This window comes from Penicillium roqueforti, assembly GCF_015533775.1.
Source record: "Penicillium roqueforti strain LCP96 04111 chromosome Unknown scaffold_02, whole genome shotgun sequence".
Taxonomy (NCBI): domain Eukaryota; kingdom Fungi; phylum Ascomycota; class Eurotiomycetes; order Eurotiales; family Aspergillaceae; genus Penicillium; species Penicillium roqueforti.
The window spans coordinates 190,405-216,189 of NW_024067566.1; the positions used below are offsets into that span (position 1 = coordinate 190,405).

Below are 25,785 nucleotides of genomic sequence, written 5' to 3' on the forward strand. Positions count from 1 at the left end.
GAAGTAAATAAGGGCTTAGATGAGGCAGGTCCCACATCTATTTCAGCATTGATCACTTTGGCTTGATTCCCCGTTCTCGACTCCCCGACTCCCCCGACTCCCGGCCCTCTTCTCCCTCGGTGGAATTTCGAATCTCCTCCACACTATTGGTGCTCTCTCCACCATGGCAGACACAATTGTGCCGTCGAAACAAAGATCAGAGCTCAAGGGACGCAATGCCTACGTTTCCTCTCCTAGTGGTTTACGACCGGCCAAGGAGACCACGTTCCGTGAATGGGTGGTCACCAACCAGATCGGTATGAAGAAACACCCCGGTTTTTGAATTTACATGAGAATGAAGGAAAAGCAAAGCTGCACAGAGCCGCTGCGCTTCTAATTGAATCCCAGCACATGCGAAATCTAATACGAGTACCGCTAACACTAATTGCTTCTCTGCAGGCATCTCGTTGACCACTCTGTCTATGTTGCTGGCTCTTCATAACCTCTACCCTTCACTCCGCCCATATACCCAGCCATTCTTCCAATTGTCCTATTACAACGAATCCTCGGACTCCTACGTCCAGGGCTGGGATGATGTTTACTTCGTCATCAGTGCGGCTATCGCACTTACCGGTATCCGCGCTATCGCCATTGAATGGTGCATGCAACCATTGGCCCGCGCCTGTGGTTTGAAGCGCAAACAATCGGTTCGCATCGCTGAGCAGGGTTGGCAAGCTATGTACTATTCGTTCATCTGGGGTGTTGGATTGGTGCGTTCGGCCCGAGATACCTACCCGGGAATATATAACTAACCGCTGGTTCGACCCTACAGTATCTCTGGAAGACGTCATACTACTGGGGCGATTTCGCCGCCATGTGGTCGCAGTGGCCCGCCCGTCCTTTGTCGGGCTTGATGAAGTGGTATCTTCTCGTTGAACTGGCATTCCTCGTGCAGCAGATCTTCGTGATCCACGTGGAAGAGAGACGGAAGGACCATGTCCAGATGCTTTCCCACCACATTATCACCTCGGTTCTCCTGAGCTCTGCCTACATCTACGCTATGTACAATGTGTCCAATGTGGTGCTATGTCTCATGGATATTGTGGACTTCTTGTTACCGGTTCGTCACGTACTATTCGCCAAGCGCTGAACAGCTACTAATACCTCCACAGTTTGCGAAGATCCTCAAATACTCCAAGTTTGAAACAGCGTGCAATGTTGGCTTTGGCCTCTTCATGGGTACATGGTTAATTACCCGACACATCATCTACCCCATGGTGTGCTGGTCCGTTTATTATGATCTTCCCCGCCAACTTACCTATGGCTGCTACACCGGTTCGACAAGCGAGTTCATCTCAACAGAGGCGCCGGATTCCTTCGCATACATGTTCGGTCCATACTTCAGTTTGGACAACCCCATCTGCTTCAATCCCGCGCTCAAGTGGATTTTCTTATCATTCCTGTTGTTCCTTGAGGGACTGTCTATTCTATGGTTCAGCATGATTGTCCGTGTTGCTTACGGTGTGATTTGCGGCGGTAACGCCGAAGATACCCGCAGTGACGAGGAAGACGAAGCGGAAGTCGAAGACCAGCCCACATCTCACGCCCCAGCGCACTTGACTGCCAGAGACGGTGCCCCTACCGACGCACTCGAGACCGGAAACGCCCCGGGCTTGGGTCGTCGGCGGTCCAACGGCACTGCCTCGGTGCGGGCGCGCGGCCGTGGTCGTGTTCCTTTCGATCCGAGTGATCGGAAGGCTCTCTTAGGTCGGATTGGATGTGAAAAGCCTACGTAAATGCCGGCTTTCCATTTATGATTTTCCTTTGACCAAAATTTGATGACTCCCATACGAGTTGCTCCATAGCATGCCATGCCTTTGTCACATACCCCATGCCGAGATGTCCATTTCCGGGTGTCGGTGCTGGCCATGCAATGGAGTCCCGAATTACGATGAACTGCGATTTCCAAGGTTAGTTTGCGGCACATCCTTCAGTCTGCTTGCCGGGTCTTATATCCACTTTGTTTTTGTTTTTTTGATTTCTTATTCATACTCATTGTCATGTCGCCATTTGCCGGCTGGTGTCGGGGGGAAGGGGGGGTTGGGGGGTTTCCTGCTGCGCTTTTTGTTGCCGTGATGATCTCTACGGACTTGGAGTTTCGCTCTAGAGATCCACACAATAATAACCAATGAAGCATTTGGCCTTGTACATGTATTATAGTGCCCTGTCCGGTACGGACTTATAGATTTTTCCTAGAGTGAATACGGAATCCAGCGTTGCCTTGAACAACCCTAATCCGCCCATCACCTAGTATATAGCAATCTCGCCTAGTGAACATAGTCCCTAAGCGGCGGCTCCTCACTCCCACTATACCCAAACAACAACACATTAAGCACCCCAACCACATCCGACACAGCCTCCATGCCCAAAAAGTCATCCACATCCAAACCAGGGGCAAGCGACTCACCACAAACAGCATCAAGATCAATCCTCTCCAACTTCCCCGGCCCCTCATGAACCAAAGCATCAACAAACAAAGCATACGCCAACGGATTAAGCAACAAAGACGAATGCGAATACAAACCGCCAGCAGCACGCCCCGCACAAGCAACCTGCACCTCCACATTCGACACGCCCACCCCACGCACATCCGCCAACGCCGCAGAAGCCCACCCCCCACTCTGCGGTTGCACAATGGCGTCATCCCCAGAGTACACGCTGGTCGTCGGCACAAACGCCGAGTCCCCATCCCCACCCCGCAGAGCCCGAATAAACCGCGCATCATACCCCTGCTGCTGCACAGCGGGCGTACAAAACGGCTCAGCGAGCACGCACAGCGTCGCAACAAGCGTCCCGTGGAAATCACTACTGACAGCCATGAAATCGCTGACCGCGGCCTGTGTCGACGGCCAGTATTTCAGCGCCCATTGTACGTCTACGCTGCCTTGCGACCAGCTTAGTACCCCGATGGTACGCCCCGAGAGTCCGGAGATGTAGTTTATCGCGTACGCGACGTACTCGGCGTTGCTTTGGATGTCGCCTAGTGAGGTGTCTGGGATGTTGACCCATACTGGGTCTGTGTGTGGGTTTGCGGCGAAGATCTTCGCGTAGTTGAAGTAATAGGTGCTGCCGGCTGGGTCGGCGGTGCCGGGGACTAAGAGGATGGGGATTTTGTTGTTCTTGCCGTAGGAAAAAGTTGTCGGGATGTAGATTGCGCTGCGGAGGGTGTCTTCGGGGATGTCGTAGGGTGCGTCCCCGAAGGATTTTGTTGGGTGGATTCGGGGACTAGGGGTTTTTGTGTTGTTGTTGGCTATAGAGTTTATTTCGTGGTTTCTTATGCCGTCTATTATGTCGAGGATGGTTGTTGGGACTAGACCTAGGGATACTGTGTCGATGGCATTCTGGATAATTGTTTGGTTGTTGTGTGGAATTGAGGCGAGGACCGAGAGGCCTTCTCCGATTGTTGAGACGGGCTTGATTTTGCCTGTTGCTATATCTGATATCTTGGCTTCGAGCTTAGATAGATTTTGGTATATTTCTGGGCTGAAGGGAGCATGACTTGTGGAGGTGTTGAATAGTCTGTTAAATATATCTGAGACATCCTGGGCTTCTTTTAATATGTATGAAGGCACTGGGCTGCCGAGTGATGCTGATATGAAGAGAACAAACCGAAAAAGCTGATAGCAGTGCATTGTGAAGCTTAGCTCGATTAGGGCTGACTATCCACCCGCGGGGGTGATCCGGTGAATGCTGACATTTTATACAAGAGATATTTCATCGGAGCTCAATCATCATCACTTTCGTACTATATTCATGGCTTATTAGATCTGAGTTTTTATTTCAGCGCCAGATACACGTCTATGTATATCGGATTCCACACCTCATATTTCGGGGACATTCAACGCACCGTCAATCTTTTGAACGTTTGACATGGAAAACTCTAAAGTGCAGAGGTAGTCCCCCATAACGTCCGAGCACCGGAGTTTCTTCTGTATCTGTGTATCCCGAGATATATAAATCAGCCCGTGGAGGGTCTGCTGCTACCTCCTTCAGAAGGATAAGATCGACAGTCCACACCGACCCATGACTCAATAGGTTATGACCAAAAGGAGCCTATGTTCACCGCAATTGCATCTCAAGCCGGGAATCATTCCTAATCTGTTTTGTGTTGCAATTTCACGTGTCTCCGCCGAAAAAAGTACAAAAGCATAACCTGGACTAACTTCAGTTTGAATTCAAAACGAAGAACACTGCATAAAATTTTGTATTAACATATCAATCATCCAGGACCATGCACGCGACTACCATAGACGCGAACATGCCTCCTGTGGGGGTATATAAATCCCGGGGTCTATTTCCAAGATCCCGGCCTCGAGCTTCCAGCTGACAACTTTTGTCCCACATGTTTTGTAAATCAACAGCGGATTGCAACTGAGTTGCAAGATATTCCTGCAACTCAGGCACGGGTCGTAACGAGTAAGGGGCTTCTTTTAAACGCTGAATCTCATGGATGGTTGACGCTAGCATAGTATATTTTTGGAAATTGATGAGCCCTTCCGGTGTCATGGCTGGGTTTCCGTCTTCGATAAATGTCAAGTCTTTCAAGAACAATCCTGTTGAATGGTTAATCATCGGCAATTTCAACGGTTCACGAGAGAACTGACCAAGGAAAGGCACGCACGGTGCCATTGCAACCCGTAACGTGTCACGGTAGGCCTGGTAATTGTGTGCGCTGCATGTCATAGCTTGCAGGGGCCTTAGAGTATTGCAACTACGTTCGGTAACCATTGCCCACGTGCGGGCAAGCCGGTAGATGGGTGCGCTTTCCATGCCTGCCAGGATAGAGATTACCGCGGAGTAATTACGGAGTTGGTGACATGTCTGGAATAGAACATTAGCATATTGGAATAATTACAAGGGTCAGGCTAGAGATTACAACGTACATTGGCCACATTGACCAAATGCCCTATCACTTGGGTCCGTTTTTTCACATCCGATTCTGCGAGTATTAGGGTGCCGACCCAATTAGAGAGCTGATTGGAATACCGAATCAAGGCTCTGATGTTTGGAGCTAGCTCGGGCGTATTGGAGCTGTCCTTCATTTGCCAGTTTTTGTTTAGCAATTCATCTCGTTGTACTTTGCCGAACATATGTGCTTCCATGATAGTCAGCTGCCGCGCAATTTCCGTTGCATCGATTTTGAGGAATTGGAGTTTGTTTAATTTGCGTGGTAGAATAGGTTTTGGTGGGTTGGATATTGATGATAGCGATCTTTTGTGGCACTCGAGACCCGCAAGTCGGCGCTGAATGACTGTGAGAAGTTGTTGTACGGCGCTTGCCTCGGTGGCATCCGTGGCGCGCTTGGCGAATGACTGCAGTATTCGCAAATTTTGATCTGTATCAATGCCTTTTGGCTCAGACCAGAAATGTTCAAGCCATTGCTTCAGAACATTTATCACGCGCAATCGTATCAGTGGCTTTATCTGGGTCGTCCATTCTGTCGTCTGGGTGGCGTCTAATTTGGGAGGCGAGCAGTCGAATCGATCGATGAGGAGCTCAATAAGCTCTGCTGCAGAGGTAAAATACTTATAAGTGGCGAGGAAGACTCGATTGAAGGCACCGTCGAGCTTGTCGTGGTGCGTCAGATTTTCCACCAGCGCTGCGAGGGTTCCGGCCCTAACAACCTCCACGCTGCCCTGGTATTGGTAGACGAGTTTCTCCGGAGATGTGATGTCGTGAGATCCCGAGTCCCTCCGCTCTTTTGTCTCTGTCTGATCCATCGCGACGGGACAGCCATGGAAGGATTTAAATCAGGTGTCATTCGAACCGCACGGTCGCTGTGGTCACATGGCATTGTGTCTGAACTACGGTCGAGGCAAGACCGAGCGATTGATAATGTTTGGCTAGTGGGGTACTCCCAGCGTGCTAACGAGGCATCCACTTATAGTACTCGGTAGCTCTCACGTTAATTTCTGGTCGTGCGAAAAACCCCGAACTATCATCCGATCTCGGATACGATCAGCAACCGATCATCGGAATTTTGCTTAACCGCCCCTGCCACGGACCGCCGCTAACCGCTTTGGGCCACGATCGGAGAGTTTTGAGTTATCTGATCCGAAACTTACTGAGAACCTTGGACGCGACATGTTTATTGGTAGACAGAGGATCCGCCGCGTCATTTATTTCTCTCTCGTGCCACGCGGTCGGAGCCCACATGTGGAACTTTTCAAGGCTGAGGCCGTTTAACTGTTCACGGGATTTATTTGTTCCCGACTACTGTAGCAAAAGGTGGTGGGTATCATTCAGGGTCGCGTAAAATTATTATCTATACTGGTTCTAAAAGACCGTGCCCCTGACCTGCCGCTTTTTCTTCAGATTGATATCCTGCATCAAGAATGTCCAAGGAATCGCCAGAACTATAATGCCAGTCCCGACAGAAAGTAGTCGAAGTTCGGCGTAGGCATAGGCCTTTTGGATAGCAAACCTGGTGGCAGATCCGACTGGATAGCTCAGTTGCGTGACGAGATCCTCGTAAATATTGTTCAAATTTGACAATTCCGATTCCGGGAGGTATCGAAGAAGGGCTTTCAGGTATGTGTTTTGCCAGATGACGGTACTGATGGTAAGACCCGCACTATCGCCAATAGTGCCAACCACGTTTAACACGGCGAGTGCTGTCGCGACATGTTGGTGGTCGACAGCCGCTAGGATAGCAAGCTGCTCAACAAGGATGAATGTTGCACCACCGATAGCGAGGAAGATTTGGCACATCACCTGGTAGCCAACATTCACATTAGGCTGGCGGAAGTATATCATTAAGCCCTGTGCCAACATGTAGAGCGGAATTGCAATATACAAAGTCCACTTGTAACGGCCAATTCTCCGGATTAGCCAACCAGTGGCTAGTAGCAGCACACCAGAGACCATGTCGAAGATATTGACGATATAGTTGGACGTGGTGATGGATAGGTTATTGTTGACCTGCAGCCAGGACGTGAAGTAGTAGCTCCAGCAATAGTTCGACAGCTGATAGGTTGCGTCCAAGAGGACTGCACCGATAATAGTGCGGTTCGTAAGAAGTCGCCACTCGAAAAGAGGCACTGGAGCCAACCACCTCTCCCAAATAGCGAAGAAGAAAAGTGTGCAGAACCCGACGACAAGCATGGCAATAATGTAGCCGGAAGCCCACTCATTGGGGGCGTAATGGGCGAGGTCGAAGGGAAGCTCAAATAACACAAGACCAGCAGTGAACAGGAAGACTCCAAAGACTAGTTACTCCCAGTTAGAGTTTGCCCTCTTTCGTAAAGGATAGGAATCAACAAGTAGAGAACTTACGATCAAATTCGACAGTCCAATGCTGGATGCTTTCGAATACCGTGCGGCCACTTGGTCTCTTGATCCGGTAGCCTTCTTTCTCCGCCTTGTGCAGGTTGTACTTCAGCATAATGTATAGCGGGGCAGCTACTACAGGAACGACGATTGCCCAGCAGCCAAAGCCCCATTTCCAAGAAATCTTGTAGTAGAATTCGTCCGCCACCTTGGGTCCCGCAAATGCCGTGATAATGTATGGGGAGGAAGTGAACGCATACGCGAAAGCACGGTTTCTCAGTGTTGAAACGTCAGCTGTCATAACGTCTATTGCGTATTCCATACCGTAGAAACCGGTATAGTAGAAGACCTTGTATGCCCGTCAGCATCCGTATTCAACACCATGACATTCTTAGAACTCACGTTGGCGGCGCAGTAGATCTCAAAGGTATTGCAGGTAGCCATGAGAACCAAGCCGATGGTTAAACATATAACCATCAACAGAAACCCTTCCGCTCGACCCCATACATCCATCATTTTTGCGACAGGGAGGTAGGTGGCAGCTGCAAAGACATCACCCAGAGCTGTGGGAACCGCGGATAGCGAGTGTGCTTTGAATGAACTTGTCACATAGGGATTCAGAGTAACGGTAATCGTAGATTGAAATGCATTCGCGAAATAAAGGAACCAGATGCTATTGGGGCCCTGGTATTAGTGTATGCCCGAACATTTGTCAATGGTATCGGATACGCGGCACAAAATAATACAGGGAAACATACTTGATGAAGACTGCGATCAATGTACCTCTCGACCAGGTCATGGTCACGGCCTCGACGTCTTGAACACCATGCTGCGCACTCCCATCCGGTATCTCCTCGAGTGCCACAGAACTGGTGGGACTCCGAGTGCCATCTTTACGATCACCGATCGTGTTCTGCTGTGCGAAGGAGTCATTTCCATTGTCTTCGGTTGACAGCCGGCGGAACACGATACGTGCTCTGCGGATTAAAGGGCGAACACCCATAATGGTTGACTTTAGAAGTCCAAAGTTGATCAGGTTGCACTACACGTGAAACAGTAGGGAATCATTGCCCTTATAGTAAACAAGCACCGAAGTCGGGTTTCGTATTTTTACGGACTAGCTGGAAGCCAACCAGTCAAGTACTCTATTCAGCAGGGTTGTGGAGATTCAATTGAATCATCCCCGAGCCCTCTCCACTGGCGCTTAACAGAAATTCAATAAAAAGAAAAAGATAAGATCTTTCGTGCTCGTGCGTGCGTTCGTGGGCCGACCCACGCCACCTTTCCCTCGTCGATCGGAAATTGCACATCGTGCACCGAGTACCGAGTATCCACTGCTGAATCCTTTCGATCCTATCACAAATAGTTACATGATTAATGCAAAGGCAGGAAAACCTAAATCGGGGAAATTCAAGGCACTTTATGTCTAAGCGAGGACTTTTTCACGTAACAGTTTCGCCCCCAACCGCAATATGTACCTCGCTTCTCTAGACTCTCTGCCAAGAGTTGACTAGGCGTATAGAGCCGATGAAATAATGCCATTCTATGAAGGCATTGGCTGAATTGTGTGTACCTGAGCGTGGAATATCGCATCGTTTATTTTATTTGTCCTCGCCTACCTGCCAATCCTTGTGCGACTTCCACAAGTACCGGCTAATTGGCTAGTGTCGACTATGTTGCTCCCAAGGTTTAGTTTTCAAAAGGGTTAGTCACGAGGACAAATGAACATTGCCCAAGCTAGTCAACAAAGTTATGGAGTCATGGACCTGTGTATGCGCGTTCACAGTCATATGTGACCATGTTCAGCTCCTAGTCGGATTCCCGGATGATATCTTCCTTTTGTTTGAAAGGCAGAGAGGAATATCGAAAGAGCACTCCGAGGGCAAGGAAGAGCTTGAGAAATTAGCTTTCAACACATCCCATATAGGACCGAGTTATGTCATGGCCGTGAACTATCATACGTTCTTCCAGAATCTTGGAGTCCCGTTAGCCTCCGGCGGACACACAGAATGGGAGGAGTCGAAAGGAACGGCGAATTGCAGGCCGAAACGCTTTTCCACAATGACCTGAAGGACATCAGTCCATCGGACTGTCCGTGTGGTACGTCCTCATAACCTTAACGGTACTATTGTCGTACATTTGTTCATATCGGAGGACCGTTATCGGCTCACATCAAGTATAGCGTTCAGTAGCGGGTTGTAGATGAGGATGTCGCATAATAAATCTTGGGCGACAACAACAATATCGAAGGCACTTGGAAATGAGGTACCAACGTCTCCCATAGTCCTGCTTCTTGAGAGGCCAATAGCTCGTCCCGTTTCATCGAGCCAGCGAGCTGTATGTCTGCAAACTTTCAAATCTCCTCAGATTTCAATATCGGAAAGGCACCAATACTTGGAGAGTATCGAAAGCTTAAACATGGTATCGCACGTACTTTGACCATCGTTGGAGATGGATTAGATTGTAGTGAGAATAGGACAGGGCAACAGGGAAAGTAGTTGAAGGAACCTGTAAAAGTGGAAAGAGAAAGCAAAGCATCGGAAATGCATTAACTACAAGGAATTCACGACCTCAAGTGGCCTTCGTGGTAGAGGCCCAAGTAAGGGAGGCTTGGTGGTGGTTGCCGTATGTGACTCGAACGGTTATGGATAGAGGAAGGAACGCCGGACTCCAATAAATAGCTATTATATGTACTTTTGAGACTATCTGCATCAAATGGACCAATAATACTTAGTTTATATGGACGAATAGATCCTATGATCAAAAGTCAAGAGGAACGTATTGGTATACCATCCGAGAAGCATCTCCAGTCAGACCACGGTCAATCCTGGAAACCCCCAGAAAGAATTGATCAGGGCCCCGGTTCCACTTCGCGATATCTGCCTCTGTGATTCCAGGAGGAAACCCATCTATTGGCCGAAAGGCGGAAATGGGTCCAATGCGCACCTCCTCCGGGATAAGCAGTGCTGTTGGTATTCTCGGCTCCATGTCCGCACGAGCACAATATGAGCTTGCAGCAAGTTCGGAACTGGGGATTGGCTCTTTTGTGGACTCCAGTACACCTAAGTGAGGTGGATGATGGGCTGCGTTCATTTCCATTGCTTGTGATTCTTCTAGCTCCATGATTATTTGGCCCACGGCGGCCCATATGTGGCACTGGTAAAAACCTTGCACTGAGGGTGCTTGACGGAGTAGAGCCAGTGCCGCGCGTCGGATACGCGGTTCACGGCATCGAAGACTTGTGAACCAAAGCGGAAGACCGATATTAATGTCAAATGTAAATGGTGGTTGGGTGCCGTCTGATCGCACCGAGGCTTTAGGGGCAATAGCAGATTGTTCAACTATATTTCGGAAGTTTGGTAGATAAGCGTCGAATTGCATCAATGACGATGATGTGCAGGTCTCGAGCATGACATGTAACATTTCATGACAACTCAACAGAAGGGCACTAATACCAATCTCTTGCGGCGAGAGAAGGTCTTTGGCCCGAAGGCTTGTCATCAACTTATCAAACGCAGTATGCCAGTTCCTCAGTCGGGTGGCCAGACTGGATAGTATAGTATTGAATTCTCCGGGTAGATGATAGACATGAGCCTCGTGTAAGTGCTTGGTGCATGTTGCTTCGAAGAGAGGGATCTCTACAGCTAATAGCCCGATCGCTTCCCGAGCAGATTTGAGTGAGTCAAACCGTTCCGTTGAGAAATGCTCGGTGTCTTGTAGTAAAGCCGTCACTGGAGCCCCACGGACGGCGAGAGCAAATGTTCCCAAACGGATGAAGACCGGGATAATAGTATCCTCCAACAAGGAAGCTTTACTCGTAGCACTAGATGCTATTTGGGAACGCAAAGCGGTAATGAGCTGCACACCTTGACGATAAAGCTGCAATGCCCCGTCTGCGTTTCCCTGGATGGCCTCAATGCAGATGAAAAGCACACAGCTGATCAGTCCGACAAAGAGGTCTATGCTACCCTGCTCAATGCGCTGGCGAACAGCAGATACCGAGCGTGAGTACCAACCCAAGGCATCTGGGTTGTTTTTAGCGAGAGAAATAGGATTATCACGGCGTTGTAGCATAGGTCCTGAGCTTTGTTGGGGACACTCGAATAGGGCACTAATGGTGATGATGGCATCCCAAACAGCGGGTTCATAGCGGCAAACTTGTGGGACGGTAGTGCGCCAGAAATCAACATCCAATCCACCACCAATGGAGGAGGCAGCACATTCGAAATAATATGCAAATGCACGTCGCTCTCGCCACACCGTATTGGTGTTTGCTGATAATGACAATGGGTTGACGATGAGCGAAATTGTGGAAGAAGGCTGTATGCCTTCAAAGTCACACTTGCGACCTGTACTGGTACATCGAACACAGCTAGGCTTTTCTTCGCCGCATTTGACTCGTCGAATTCTACGACACGCTCAATATCAAACTCTGTCTATGGAAAAGGAAGCAAGCACCTACTTGCAAGTCTTGCATCCTAGCCTTGACCTTGGAAGGACTCCTAGGCGACGCGTTGAATGATTTGAAGGAACAGACATGTTGTAGCATTCTAGATTCGGCTTGCGCCAACATATCTCAACGCGCATATTGATCAAGTGGGCCGTTGTCACGTGCCTGATCACGAGATCATGGTCGGCCTGATTCAGTCGAGCATTTCCGGGAAATCGTGAGAATGAGGTCGGGATCAGATGGGAATGAGATGGGGGAAAGAGAGCTGACTAGGTTTGTCTAGGGCGGAAGTCAAGCCTTTCGCTTTTTGGAAGGAGCAGGACTTGATTGAGAGTCATGACAGTCATTGATTATTCTGTTTTGTTCTGATATATTACACCTAGCTAGGGATATGGGTATTAGTGGGCTTCCGTGAGCTAGGTCCATGTCTCGGACACAGGCAACTTATCACGACCATGAAGTTGCCCAGCTTATCCAATTTGTGACCACTATGCACAAGATATCATTGCGTCCTTGTCCCAATAATCTGCGGGCGATGGCTATTTGCAAGAGGTGTGCCATAGTCAGTAGTCGGTGGGCGGGAATGAGGTCCATCTCTAGAATTCGGGAACGTTTGAAAGTGGATGTGTAGTGAAGACAAGCTAGGTCGGCTCTCAACCAGTATTATCTCTGAGCCTGGCAAGTGCTGCCGCGATACCTTCACTCATCTCTTCACTTGGTTTATTTTCAGCCTGAGGCTCAGTAGACTGTGCAGCGTGCGCAGCTGTTGTTTTCCTGCTTTCCGCTAAAACCTCACGAAGAATCGCCTCCTCTTCATCCTCTTCATCGATATCCTGGTCGTTTTTGTCATCCACATTCACGGCTGGCAGTCGAGCCCGAGGTTTTATGGCAGGAGCAGAAGCCCGCTTCGCACTCTCGACTCTGAAGTCTTCTCGGACTGCATGACACCATTGTTGGACCTTTTTCTCTCCCCACCCCGGTACAGCGCTAATCTGCTCCGGCTGTGCATTTATGGCATTTTGTAAACTTCCGAAGGTGGAGATCAGACTCGCGGTATCGGACTTGTTGATACTTCTGGGTACTGTGACAAACTCCACCAGCGATTCTTTATATGATTGAGCCTGTTTCGCTCGAATGGCGGTGGGCTGTGCATTCTCTGAGGACTTGTAAAGCTCAAGATAATGCGCAGCCTCTGGTGCGGACCAACACAATATCAAGGTCAGATTGTTGATGATGGATGTTTTGGACAACTCTCGGAGATTGTCTTCATGGTTTGGTATGTCGACCATCACCAGTACGAGGCGGAGATTGTATTTGCCTGCTAATTGTTTCACTCGGGCGTAGATGTATTCGGGGTGTAGGCGATGGTATTTCAAGGAGAGAAACATTGCGCACGTTGTGGTGCCAACCACATAATCTGCGGGAATATCGGCATACTCCCATGGTACGAGCTTTATATGGGACAGGATCGGGTTGCCCTTTTGTCGCGCGGACACCAGAATTGCGGAAGTAGTAGGACGGTTGGTAAGGGCTTGGGGTTTCAACTGTTGAACTTTCGGCCTTGACGATTCACCTGGAGCAGGGGAGTCCAGAGTCGCGGGAGTACTAGGGCGGTTGGCAAGGGCTTGAGGTTTGAGCTGTTGAACTTTCGGTCTTGAAGATGCACTCGGAGCAGGGGAGTCTAAAGGGCGAGAGGATATACCACTCTTCGGGCGTAAGGGATCCATCGTGTGTTGTTTCTAAAGGCAGAGCGATCAATTGAGAGGTGATAGGTCGATAAAGCTATTGCTTATCTGGATGGGACCCACACCGCCCAGGCCAATCTGCCTCGCTTTTTTCTGCCGCTAATTTTTTTGTTCTTCCCAGACCGCAGAAAAAAATCGCAGTCGCAAGAAAGCCACCATGGTTGAATTACACAAGAAACGACGTCTCTCGGACGCCGAAAGCACCGAAATCAAAGTCGAAGCCACTACACCCGCCGCCGAGGCCGCGTCCGCACAGAACAAGAGAACTCTTTTCGTCCGCTCACTACCCACCTCAGCCACGACAGAAAGCCTCGCAGAATATTTCTCGCAATCCTACATTATCAAACACGCTGTTGTTGTCTGCGACAAAGAGACAAAGGTATCTAAGGGATTCGGTTTTGTTACATTCGCCGATGTCGAGGATGCGGAGAGTGCTCTGAAAGAACTCAATGGGTCCAAGTTTGACGGGAAAATCATTCGCGTCGACTATGCCGAGTCTCGTAAGCGTGAGATCGATGAGAAGGTTGGACGCAGTGTCCCCACTGCTGCATCCCGCGAATCCAAGAAGCAGAAGGAAGAAGAGAGAGGGCAGGGTCTGCCACCCAAGCTGATTGTTCGCAATCTGCCGTGGAGTGTCAAGGAGCCCGAGGATCTGAATGTCCTGTTCCGCAGCTTTGGAAAAGTCAAGTTTGCTACTCTCCCCAAGAGGAATGGCAAACTTGCTGGTTTTGGTTTCGTTACCATGCGTGGCAGGAAAAACGCCGAGAAGGCGCTCCAGATGATCAACGGAAAGGAGATCGATGGACGCCAACTTGCTGTCGATTGGGCTGTTGAGAAGGACGTTTGGGAAACTACCAAGAAGGAAGAAGACGACGACGAGGAGGAGGAGCTGAAGGAAGAGAAGGAGTCTGATGATGTTGAGATGAAAGATGCCGAGGGTATTCTGGAAGAGCCCTCAGACGACGAAACCTCTTCCGACGAAGATGACGAAGACGAAGAGGACAATGACCTGGATGAGCTGGACGACTTGGACGATGATGATGAGGCAGACGAGGAGGATGACCGAAATGCCACTACAGTCTTCATTCGCAACCTCCCCTTCACCGCTACAGATCAGGCCCTCTACGACCACTTCAAAACTCAGTTTGGCCCGCTACGATATGCACGTGTGGTCTTGGATTACGAGACCGAGCGCCCTCGAGGCACTGGATTTGTCTGCTTCTGGAAGCCGGAGGACGCCAACACATGCGTTCGTGAAGCCCCCCGGGGAGCCGAAGCTATGGCCCCGAACAAGGACAAGCCTAAGTCAAACACCGCTATGAAGCACTCCGTCCTCCAAGATGAAAACTCCGACCCAAGCGGCCGCTACACCCTAGAAGGCCGCGTCCTACAAGTCGCGCGGGCCGTGAGCAAGGGTCAAGCCGCCAAGCTGGAAGAAGAGGGAGTATCACGCCGTATGGTCCGCGACACAGACAAGCGCCGCCTATACCTCCTCAACGAGGGTACGATCCCCTCCAACTCCCCGCTGTATAAGAAGCTCTCTCCCTCCGAAATCAAGATGCGCGAGGACAGCTACAAGCAGCGCGAGACCTTCATCAAGAAGAACCCCGCTCTCCACCTCAGTCTCACCCGTCTCGCCATCCGTAACCTCCCCCGCCACATCAACTCCAAGGACCTGAAGCAGCTTGCTCGAGAGTCCGTCGTCGAATTCGCCAAGGATGTCAAGGCGGGCGCACGTCAACCGCTCTCAAAAGAGGAGCAGCAGCGATCCCGCGATACAATGAAGGAGCTAGAGCAGCTGCGCAAACAAAAGAAGATGGGTATCGTGCGCCAAGCCAAGGTCGTCTTCGAGACTCGCGAGGGTACCAAGGTCTCCGAGAAGACCGGTGGTGGTCGCAGTCGTGGCTACGGATTCATCGAGTTCTTCACTCACCGTCATGCGCTCATGAGTTTGCGCTGGCTGAACTGCCACTCCATGGCAGTCCCTCCTTCTGCTCAAGCTCCCGATGACCGGGACAAGAAGAAGAGCCTTGTTGTTGAGTTTGCTATTGAGAATGCCCAGGTCGTTAAGCGCCGTAATGAGCTGCAAGCTAAATCCCGCGAGCCCAGGCCCAAGCGCTCGGATGATGCCGAGGACGGAGAGAGAGGTCAGAAGAGGAAGCGCTCCGATACTCGTGGTGGAAAAGGAAAGGATGGAAGGGATGCACGAGGTGGCCGAGATGGCCGAGATGGTCGTGATGCCAAGCGCGGCAAGACTGGAAATGGAAATGCAAAGGGCCCCAAAGATGAAAAAGTGACGAATGAAGAGGAGGACAAGGCCGCTAAGCGCAACCGCATTATCGGGCAGAAGCGCATGAAGCGGAAGTCCCGCAAGGGGAATTAAAGGCGTGAATGTTACATGTTTACTTGTTTAATGTATAGGCATTATTTATCCCGGCATTCAGAGGGAAGAACTGTTCTTTTGTACCTACGCGATACCACCAATTTCGAAAATGAAAAGCATGGATTTATCACACTGGGTATATAATGTCGTACATTCTATCCATGCAAAGGCAGCCGCTTAATGGTAATGTAGCCCTTAAGTATTCTTGGCACCTTCAACTTTGCCAACGATGTTATACCGCTTGCTGAAGAAAGTGTACCACTCATCCAAGACGGTCTTGTCCTTGTCCGGTAGGTCGTACCACTCAGGTACACAGTCTTCGGGCTTGAGAGAAGATAGGGCAAGAGCACGGGAGGCGTCCTTGCCAGCGAAGACTAAGAAAAAGAACAGTCAGTTTGATTGTTCTTTATAGTGATGGGATAGGTGCTGTACTCACCGCGATATGAACCCGAGGCACCATAAGCCGAATTTCGGCTTACATCAAAGACAACACCCTTAATGGCGACCAGAGTCGGGCGGTTAGGGTCGGAACCTACAGTGAAATAGACATTAGCCAATGATCCTTGAGCTGGGCGCATTGAAAATAAGGAATTGCCGGGTGTTGTGATCTGTGAGGGATAATCTTCTCGTACCGTCGCATTTGGCCAGTTCCTCGACGGAAATTGGGTCGTCCTTGGGCGGGTCCAGCTGGACTGCTACTTTGGGTGCGAAACGCTTAGATTCTCCTTCTTGTTCGGTCATTGTGATTGTTGGAGGTGAGGTCGAGGGGGAAAAACAATATTGGGGTTTGGCGGGGTTTGCCGAGGTCGGTACATAGCCGCTTCGGGGCTGCTTACTGTGGACTACCTGATTGATCGGTTAATCTATTTAAGCTATTCTTATTTTGTTGAAGCCTATGTTGGATATAGGGTTAGAGGATTCGATTTATTTTCTATATACGGAGTACTCTGGATAGGCTATATCGTTAATCTTTGACATTTCCGTATATAATGTACCTCGGCCTCTTGGACAATATATCCTCTCCAGGTTTGACCCAATCGTAGAATCTGCAATGATAAGAACGTGATCAATTGCTTATTCGGGTAGATTGATACCTGCACATGCATGTAAACAGAAAGCTTCTCTCTTTTTGCCCTAATCTGGTTAGCACTTGTGAAGAGTGCTGATATGGGAATTCTCTCATGACGTCAAGGTATACACAACATCAACTGTTAGACTGCTTCCTTGACATAACTATCACTTGATAACACGGCAGAGTGCTGTTTACTATTCGAGATAATCGTTCCCCGACATGCATCCACGTTCAAACATACTACCGACGTCACATGAAGACCCGGACAACACCGGAACCCATAGACTCTGCTGCTCAGCTCTATCTTGACGATCATGTTGACTTCCAAGTTGACTCGTAAAATGCCCCTCCATAGAGTAGAGGGGCCATGTGGAGATGAAACGGAGGGGGCCGTGTCTGCTTTGGCTGTGATTTGTCCCTTTCCGGTTGTTCTTTAGTTTGTCCAACCCAAAAGCGAAAACAGGAAAATCCTACCCACCTGGGCTTCGAAAGAAAAAAAACTCTTCCTGTCCGCTTTCTCTTATCTTCATTTATTCTATTCGTGCACTTATTTATGTTGCTTCCCTCTTTCCTGGAAATACAAAGACCTTCGAAATGTCACATTCCCCTACCTCGGGGTATGGCTCTCATACTCCAATGACGGCCGCCATACAGAGCGCAGAGCCCACCCGCCTCTCTGACCCCGAATCGAAACATATCAAGATAGAGAAAGAGATGGAAGTCACCGAGAAGGACTCATCTAGCGCCAATGGCGCGGCCTCGGTCGGTAGCGGATCCATGTATGACCATACTCACCGCAAGCTCAAACCCCGCCATGTACAATTGATCGGAATTGGAGGAACAATTGGCACGGCACTATACGTTCAGATCGGGTCTGGACTGCGAACCAGTGGCCCTGGTAGTTTGTTCATTGGATTCAGTCTTTGGTTAGTCTTTCCCTTGTTATACTGTCTTGTTGACTCTATTGGGTTCTCGACCTGGGTTGTCCCGGCTTTGCTACTTTCGACAATATCAACATGGACGGTAAGTAGGTGGAAATGCGAGGAACGAAAAGGAAATCCGTCAATGGATCGAAAGAGAAAGAGAGAAAGAGAAGCAAAAAAGCGAAGAATAAGGAACAATACAACGAAACGAAGCATCAAGAAACAGGATTCGAATCCCTGATAACACAATTTCAAATTCCAAGGATGTAGGACGCCGTTAGCCCAGACACTTCCATGCAAAACAGATGTATACATGTCGAAAGCGCCATTAGCCCTACCTCTGCCAATGCATCTGCCGAAAGCCAGTCGGACACCCAAGAACCCAACAGTCCTGCCTCCGTCCTGCGTATATCTTCTTATACTGTTATCTAGGAGTTGTGTGATTTTGATCATCACTGTCTGTACGAACACCCTTTGCATCTTTCCCACCAGCAGCATTCTTCCCACCGTATCCCATATGGCCCAATGCCATATGACCCAATGCGCCAACGGTTCAGCCTCTTGCCCCGATCGAATTGCTGCAACATTCTTGTTCTCTCTTCTAGATGTAGTATGACATCCAAACTCACATCTTCTTTTCTAGGCTTGGCTGAAATGGTCACGTACTTGCCTATCTCTTCGCCGTTCATCCGATTCGCCGGCCGCTACGTTGATGAAGCTTTAGGTGTTGCCGCTGGATACAACTTCTTTATCTTCGAGGCCGCTCTGGTCCCTTTCGAGATTGTCGCCGTCAGCATGATTATCAAATACTGGACCGATGCGATTCCCGTCGCCGCCATGAATGTGGTTGTCATTGTGCTTTATGGGTTGGTCATCTTTCTGTGATCCGCGCACGCGATGCCAGCTAATAGATGGGAAACAGGGTATTAAATCTCTTTGCTGTGAAATGGTACGGTGAAGCAGAGTTCTGGCTCTCACTAGGCAAGGTCTTGTTGAGCACAGGCCTGATCTTATACACATTCATCGTCATGTTGGGCGGCAACCCGCTCGGCGATCGATTCGGCTTCCGCTACTGGAACGAACCAGGTGCCTTCAACGGGTACTACAAGACAGGCGATACTGGCAAGTTCCTCGGTGTCCTCGCAGCTGTCATCACAGCCAGTTTCACCATCGCCGGTCCGGACTATGTCTCCATGGCCGCCGGTGAGACCGTTAATCCCCGCAAGGTGCTGCCCAAGGCCTTCAACGGTGTCTTCTACCGTCTCACGGCATTCTTCGTTCTGGGTGTCCTCTCCGTTGGCATTCTGGTGCCGTACAACGATAAGACCATGGCCGATGCTTTCGACAACGGCAAGCCCGGTGCTGCCGCCTCACCCTATGTCATCTCCATGGATCGCCTGAAGATCCCTATCCTTCCAGACATCGTCAATGCCGTCATTCTCACTGCTTCGTTCAGTGCGGGCAACAGCTACATGTACTGTGCCAGTCGCAGTCTGTACGGGCTAGCGATTGAGGGCAAAGCCCCACGCTTCCTTACCAAGTGCACCAACAACGGCGTTCCCATCTACTGTGTCGGTATAGTGCTCGTCATCGGTCTCTTGAGTTTCCTGCAGGTATCCAACAGCGCAGCAGTCGTGCTGGACTGGTTTGTCAATCTGGTATGATCCCCTACCCAGTCCCATTTTCATTCCCATACACCTAATTAATCCTAACTCCAGGTCACTGCCTCCCAACTCATCAATTTCTCCGTCGTCACTTTCACGTTCATCCGCTTCAAGAAAGCTCTCGACGCCCAAGGGATCCCCCGGGAAACCTTGCCATATCGCAGCTGGTTTCAGCCGTATATCGCCTATTTCGCTTGCGCTTGCACAACGGTCATGGCTTTCGTCGGTGGCTATACCGTCTTCCTGCCCGGCAACTGGTCCATCGCGACATTCTTCTTCTCTTACACCATGATCGGCGTCTTCCCGGTTATCTACTTCGGGTGGAAATTCTTTCACAAGACCAAGTTGCTCAAACCTGAGGAGGTGGATCTGGTCACTGGTGTCGCTGAGATCGAGGATTATACCAGAGACTTCGTGGTCATACCGCCGAAGTAAGTACACTCTTTCTTTTAGTTATGATTTGGTTCTGACAATGCCTGTAGGAATATCGTATACAAGTGGTTCCAAATTATCTTTGAATAGAACTTTCATGGGTCTCGTCGCTGCTTTGGAAGATTGCGATTTAGAACATACCCAGGTGACCTCCGCTGCGAACCATTGGCCGTCTCTACTTCGAACTATAGACAGCATGTTTATATGATGTTAGCGTCATTATGATACCCGATATTGTTATAGGAAATGAAAGAATAGACGTGATTATTAGTCGACTCGCAATGCCCTTATAATACATCTAAGTAATATCAACACACACCAAACAGTAAGAAGATGCACATCCTCCATAGCCACACACAAAGCCAAGCTAAGCCAAGCCAAGCTTTCCGTGCTATATGTCTTTCCTTATACACAATCAAGCTTCACCCGATCCTCCCTCCGCCTCCTTAGCCCTCAAAGCCTCCAGCCGCTTCTGATTCCGCTTCCCAAGAACGCGCAGAGTATTGCTCTTCTCAATCTCCGTCATCTGCTGCCAATTCCCAATCTGCGACAACGTCCCGTCGACATTAACAACCATCGGACCCAAATGATCTAATTTCACCGCTGTCCCGCCTCCGCTCATGTCGAGTTTGATACTCCCGTCGCCTTGTTGGTTCGCGATGGGGTTTAAGGGGTCGCTAGCGGGGAGGTAGAGGTGCTTTTCAGGTTGGGATTCTTGTTCTTGTTCTTGGATCTCTTGGTTTTGCGTCTGTTGGTTTTGCGTCTGTTGGTTTTGTGTTGCAGGGTTTGAGGACGCAGCGGCTGCAGAGTTGGAGTTGGGGTTCGAGGTTGAGTCACACATTGTGCGGGTTTGGTGCGTGCAGTCTGATGCTTTGAAGCTCGTTGTGCACTGTGGGAAGAGGATGCTGTACAGCCGGGTGTTTGGTGATTGCGTGGTTGGCGCGTTGAGGGATGTCCAGGTAGTAGAGCCCGCTGAGATTGTGGCGCGTACGAATGGGTTGACGGATAGATGGAGGAGAGCAGCGCGGTAGACTGTGCGCGATACTTGCATGGTTCGGGTTTTGGAGGTTTGATGGGCTGGTGGGAGGGAAATAAGGATTGCGGAGTTGGCTCCGGTTTCTAGATTATTCGAGCTCGTCGTGGATTGTTACACCGCATTCTTCAACTTGCGCTTGTGTTAGATATGAGTTTGCATGATTAATTATTACGCAAATAGTTCTATCTTGGGTATGCATATATATTATCTTCAATTTTGTCTGTGACATGAGATTACAGAGTTGAGAAGAGGTGGGTGTCAATGGGTGCTTATTTTACCATTTATTTTACCATATCGGGAGTCTCAAAACTTGCCCAGTCCACCTCAAATACTCCAGATCTATATTCTATGGTTACCAAGCATCGGAGTCCTGCGTGGACTTACCGCATGATACGGGTGTAAATATGAAACTATCGAAACCACCAGTTGACCTGCAAGTATATCAGCAACATACACAAAGTCTACTAGAAGAAACATACTCACCGAAGCCGTAACACCTTCACCAACACCCTTAATACTATGCCACCACCCCTTGGGAATGAACAACCCATCACCAGCCCCAAGAGACGCTTCAAAGCCAACCCCAGCATCCGAACCAGCGGACACCGGAGTCCCCCAAACCATCTCATCTAACAACGCTCTTTCCCTCCCCTGCATCATCTCGTCGCCGCGGAAAGCCGCTGCCTCCCGACTCCCACTCTTCCCCAGCTGCCTCCTCACAGCCCCGAACACAGCCTGTCCATCCGCTGGCGCAAGCAGCCGCACAACCTTCTCCCCAGCCAGCTGGACAAACAAGTTCGGGTTCGGGTCGCGGTGAAGCGGCGTGTAAGTAGGCGGGTGTCCAATCCACACATTCGTATCGTATACATCGCCCTTTCCCGCACACGCCACAAGCTCCGGCGTGGGAAAATCTTCTCTGAGGATAGGAGGGAGGTCAAGGAGCTGGCATTGTGCTAGGTAAAGCCGCGTTGATTGGGGAGTTGTCTCGGCCGTGCGCATCCAGTCGAGGAACAGCGTGAGCGGCGCGTGGAATTGCCGAAAGCTATGGATTTCTGCCGTTTCACCGTTGGATTTGGATATAGCGTCAGCCGGTGTGGATTCCGTGAGCTCGAGTGGGACGAACGCGTCGGCGCCGTGTTGGCGGAGATATTCCACATTCAGGCTTGCGCCGGGGTTCGAGGTGTCCGGTGTTGACTCCAGACTCTCGCGTTTGAACCACTGTTTCAGGGCGGGGAGGTCTTGGAAGGTAGAGCGCGGGAGGATTGCTGGTTGTTCGGGGAGGAAGCATCGCTGCTGGAAGGTCTCCAGGGTGGCATCTTCGAGGATGTTGACAGGTCTGTATTGAGGGTTTGAAGAAGCGGAGAAGTTTCGGACGCTTGACCGGGGTTTATTATGAAGGGATGAGCAACTGAGTCGCATCCAGACTCGGATTGACCATGCCTGGAGCTTCATCCAGATCGACGTAGGAAGGGCGAGACAATGAAGATCGGACAACGACCTCGGGAGATGAACGGGTGGATCTCCGAGATAACGGTCTTCTTATCGGTCTACCACGTGACTCCATATGCTGTTTCTGGACCGCCGACACAAGTCACCCAACACAAGCTGCAGGGAAGCTTGACTTGCAGGTGAAAAACTGAAAACTCCATGTGTCAATAAGTATAGGCTATATTTAGTCGTCAATACCTAAGATAACTTCCGACGAATGCTTACCTCAAGCGTGCATCTATCGGAGGGATCTATCCGTGGACTAGAACTATATATTTCTTCACCAGCGACGGTGACTATACTGTTGTCGCATTCTCCGCTACTAACAACACCCCTTTCACCCAAAAATGGATCATTTATAGACAGCTCTCGGGGCATAATCATTGTATCACAGACCATGATGTAGAGGAAGGACTTGGTCCTCCTTCGCTGCGGGCAAATTCGCTTGTCACACAACTTCTCCCCCTCCCTCAAGATATTCAGAGAAACGATAGCCTCTTCCCAGGGGATTACGTGGATTATCTGTGTGGGCTACAATGCCCGGGAAGCGTTCTGGCCGCTGCATCAAAACCTACGGGATAAAATCCGTGAAGTACTTCTACAGCTTCGTGTTCTACACGCCTAAATTCATATAGAACTTGGCTATCACAGGTCTATGGTCACCCTTTCGCATAGGAAAGATCGTTTACGATCTTGATTCGCAGGCTATGTATGTCTATGGCCTGGACTACCGATTTAGGGACAGAAGCTGACCCCATTTCACTCGGCATATATGTGGTTTCTGGCAGCGAATCAAACATGGACGGCACTGTTTACAACTTGTTTCCGCAGTACAAAGCTGGGCCGAGAATTGGGCTAGCTGGAGCTGGTAAATCAATATACTATGATGGTGCAGTTAATCTATTATCTTGACCCCGCTCCAGACTCCTTTCTCAGACCGAATTTGCACAATAGGTCCTTGGCTGGTATCGAGTACGAACCCTACTACAACCAACACAAGCTGTAAAAAGGCATCAAGCGATTTTTCCTGAGTATAATTTGCCCTTCAACCCATTCTAAAAAGGATCAATCATGAGCCATACAGGGAGTATTGCCGTCAATCACAAAGAAGGTGCATGAAGCCGACGAAGACCGAGGTTAAAATGGATCCATGCAGTTTTGTACATACCCTTGCACGTCTGAAAAAAGGCCGGCCATGTGACTGTACTTCCCTAGCCAAGAAAGACCATAACATTTAAAGCTCACTCTTGCCCTCCCAGGTTTACGGTCGTTGAATTGCCTACAATTACTATTAACTTGCAACATGCCTTCTTCCATCACCCAAATTCATAAGCGCCATGCATACGGCAAGGATGCTCACACTTATTATCCGGTCCTCATAGTAGGTGCTGGAGAGTCGGGAGTGGCTATGGGTTGCCGGCTCAAAGAGGTCCTGGGAACAGACCAGTTCCGAATTTTCGAGCGTCAGTCAGGTATTGGAGGTACCTGGTGGATCAATAGGTATCCGGGAATTGCTTGCGACGTGTAGGTGATAGTGTTCTAATGTCTAAAAGCTCAATAACTAACCTAGAAGGTAAAGACCAGCGACATTCTACTCTTTCTCCTTTGCTCTGAAAAAGGACTGGTCCACACTTCATCCTCCCGGTCCAGAAATAGCACAGTATTTGGCAGATGTCTGCGAGAGATATCAAATTGTGGACAAGATTCAGTTGAATACCGATGTCAAGGAACTTCGATGGATCGGGGATGACGAGGAATGGGAGGTTACGCTCTCGCACCTCGTCCCTGGAACCGGCGATTTGACTCAACACGAACGAGATCGAATCGCGGCCCAGGATGGCCATCAGAAGATCTACGTTAATACAGAAATTGTGCGAGCCAAGGTGGTCGTGAGTGGTGTTGGCGGGCTGGTAGAACCGAACACATGGCCGAAGGACATCCCAGGTATTGAACACTTCGAAGGTGACATCATGCATACGGCCCGCTGGAACAACCAGATCGATTTGAAAGACAAGAATGTCATCATGATTGGTTCCGGCTGCAGCGCCGCGCAGGTAGTGCCCGAGCTGGCCAAGCCAGAGGCCAATGTTCGATCCATTACCCAACTCATGCGAACGCCTCCGTGGGTCGAGCCTGATACAATTTCTCCTGAATATCTCCCTGTGTACGAAAAATGGTCGCCTAGACTGGTGACTAACTTGCCTGGACTGGCGTTATTCATGCGATGTGTTGTTTTCCTCATTATGGAAAAAAACTTCCAGGATATGTTCACGGACACTGCATGGAGCCGAAGAGCGCGGCCGCAGTTAGAGAAGAAGTTTTTGGACCACATGCGTCAAATTGCGCCGGAGAAATACTACGAGATTCTGACACCAAACTACAGCCTCGGCTGTAAGAGACGGGTCATCGGCGGCACTTGGTATCGCAGTCTCAATGCTCCAAACGTGGAGCTAACTACTCAGCCTTTGACAAGGGTTAATGCAAAGAGTGTGACTCTTGGTACAGGCCGCCACTATCCACCGCACAAGTCTGAAGATGCAGTTGAGGTTAGAGAGATTCCCGCCGATGTGATCATCATGGCCAACGGGTTTGAAACCAACCAATGGCTGCACCCACTGAAGGTGATTGGCAGGGAGGGCAAAGATCTGGAAGAGGTTTGGGCGGAGCGTGGAGGTGCCCAGGCATACCAGGGTATCGCAATGGATTCTTTCCCAAACTTCTTTATTATTTTCGGCCCGAATACCGCAACGGGCCATACCAGTGTTATCTTTGCAACGGAGAATGCGGTAAACTACTCGTTGAACTTTATCAAGCCGATCTTAGATGGTCAGGTCAGCTCGTATGAAGTCAAGGAGGATGCCGAGCGTGAATGGACTCAGCAGGTGCAGGATGCGCTTCAGAAGAGTGTGTTCCGTCGTGGGGCTTGCTCTAGCTGGTACATCACTGCCGATGGTTGGAACTCAACCACATATCCGTACGTTCCTTGCTTAATGCTTCCTAGTTGTTACTGACATAGTATCCAGATTCACTCAGGTTCACTATTGGTTGCGTTGCAAATTCCCCGTGTGGCGGCATTGGACCGCGAAACTCACGAGAAAGGGACGGATTTTGCGAGGTGTTCGAATGACTCTCCATGGTGCCCTCATCTTTGGGCTTATTACAACCATTGGCTTCTTGAGAAAGAACCCTCAGCAGAAGGCTCAGTTGGAGCAGTCATTGCTGGCCGGAAAGGAGTGGCTGGCCTCGGCGGTTTCGCAATTGAAGCGATGATATCTTTTCCTTGT

General features: G+C 49.8%; 11 protein-coding genes across 11 annotated transcripts; 4 read left to right on the forward strand and 7 right to left on the reverse strand.

The window, feature by feature from the left end:
- Positions 1-163: 163 nt before the first annotated feature.
- LCP9604111_1521 (uncharacterized protein) lies at positions 164-1,775 on the forward strand (the record flags this gene model as incomplete). Its single annotated transcript, XM_039068897.1, has 4 exons — positions 164-296; positions 439-749; positions 812-1,099; positions 1,152-1,775. The coding sequence occupies 4 exons, from the start codon at positions 164-166 to the stop codon at positions 1,773-1,775; spliced, it is 1,356 nt and encodes a 451-aa protein (XP_038931648.1).
- Positions 1,776-2,306: 531 nt separating this feature from the next.
- On the reverse strand, positions 2,307-3,671 carry LCP9604111_1522 (putative lipase; the record flags this gene model as incomplete). Its single annotated transcript, XM_039068898.1, has 1 exon — positions 2,307-3,671. The coding sequence occupies one exon, from the start codon at positions 3,669-3,671 to the stop codon at positions 2,307-2,309; it is 1,365 nt and encodes a 454-aa protein (XP_038931649.1).
- A 583-nt stretch (positions 3,672-4,254) lies between these two features.
- Positions 4,255-5,759, reverse strand: LCP9604111_1523 (Ras-GEF domain-containing protein; the record flags this gene model as incomplete). The annotated part of the gene is made up of 3 exons (XM_039068899.1): positions 4,255-4,592; positions 4,644-4,860; positions 4,923-5,759. The coding sequence occupies 3 exons, from the start codon at positions 5,757-5,759 to the stop codon at positions 4,255-4,257; spliced, it is 1,392 nt and encodes a 463-aa protein (XP_038931650.1).
- Positions 5,760-6,315: 556 nt separating this feature from the next.
- On the reverse strand, positions 6,316-8,311 carry LCP9604111_1524 (uncharacterized protein; the record flags this gene model as incomplete). The annotated part of the gene is made up of 4 exons (XM_039068900.1): positions 6,316-7,247; positions 7,315-7,657; positions 7,711-7,981; positions 8,067-8,311. The coding sequence occupies 4 exons, from the start codon at positions 8,309-8,311 to the stop codon at positions 6,316-6,318; spliced, it is 1,791 nt and encodes a 596-aa protein (XP_038931651.1).
- A 1,757-nt stretch (positions 8,312-10,068) lies between these two features.
- On the reverse strand, positions 10,069-13,485 carry LCP9604111_1525 (DNA repair protein RAD10; the record flags this gene model as incomplete). Its single annotated transcript, XM_039068901.1, has 2 exons — positions 10,069-11,582; positions 12,555-13,485. The coding sequence occupies 2 exons, from the start codon at positions 13,483-13,485 to the stop codon at positions 10,069-10,071; spliced, it is 2,445 nt and encodes an 814-aa protein (XP_038931652.1).
- Positions 13,486-13,660: 175 nt separating this feature from the next.
- On the forward strand, positions 13,661-15,886 carry LCP9604111_1526 (mRNA-binding ribosome biosynthesis protein NOP4; the record flags this gene model as incomplete). Its single annotated transcript, XM_039068902.1, has 1 exon — positions 13,661-15,886. One exon carries the CDS (start codon positions 13,661-13,663, stop codon positions 15,884-15,886), a length of 2,226 nt encoding a protein of 741 aa, XP_038931653.1.
- Positions 15,887-16,081: 195 nt separating this feature from the next.
- Positions 16,082-16,627, reverse strand: LCP9604111_1527 (putative progesterone binding protein; the record flags this gene model as incomplete). The annotated part of the gene is made up of 3 exons (XM_039068903.1): positions 16,082-16,260; positions 16,323-16,418; positions 16,519-16,627. The coding sequence occupies 3 exons, from the start codon at positions 16,625-16,627 to the stop codon at positions 16,082-16,084; spliced, it is 384 nt and encodes a 127-aa protein (XP_038931654.1).
- Positions 16,628-18,227: 1,600 nt separating this feature from the next.
- LCP9604111_1528 (putative general amino acid permease (Agp2)) lies at positions 18,228-20,067 on the forward strand (the record flags this gene model as incomplete). The annotated part of the gene is made up of 5 exons (XM_039068904.1): positions 18,228-18,342; positions 18,525-18,747; positions 18,804-19,539; positions 19,600-19,976; positions 20,028-20,067. The coding sequence occupies 5 exons, from the start codon at positions 18,228-18,230 to the stop codon at positions 20,065-20,067; spliced, it is 1,491 nt and encodes a 496-aa protein (XP_038931655.1).
- Positions 20,068-20,392: 325 nt separating this feature from the next.
- Positions 20,393-21,028, reverse strand: LCP9604111_1529 (uncharacterized protein; the record flags this gene model as incomplete). Its single annotated transcript, XM_039068905.1, has 1 exon — positions 20,393-21,028. The coding sequence occupies one exon, from the start codon at positions 21,026-21,028 to the stop codon at positions 20,393-20,395; it is 636 nt and encodes a 211-aa protein (XP_038931656.1).
- A 395-nt stretch (positions 21,029-21,423) lies between these two features.
- On the reverse strand, positions 21,424-22,465 carry LCP9604111_1530 (putative JmjC domain protein; the record flags this gene model as incomplete). The annotated part of the gene is made up of 2 exons (XM_039068907.1): positions 21,424-21,444; positions 21,497-22,465. The coding sequence occupies 2 exons, from the start codon at positions 22,463-22,465 to the stop codon at positions 21,424-21,426; spliced, it is 990 nt and encodes a 329-aa protein (XP_038931657.1).
- A 1,339-nt stretch (positions 22,466-23,804) lies between these two features.
- On the forward strand, positions 23,805-25,771 carry LCP9604111_1531 (flavin-containing monooxygenase; the record flags this gene model as incomplete). The annotated part of the gene is made up of 3 exons (XM_039068908.1): positions 23,805-24,025; positions 24,081-25,475; positions 25,525-25,771. The coding sequence occupies 3 exons, from the start codon at positions 23,805-23,807 to the stop codon at positions 25,769-25,771; spliced, it is 1,863 nt and encodes a 620-aa protein (XP_038931658.1).
- Between the last annotated feature and the right edge of the window lie 14 nt (positions 25,772-25,785).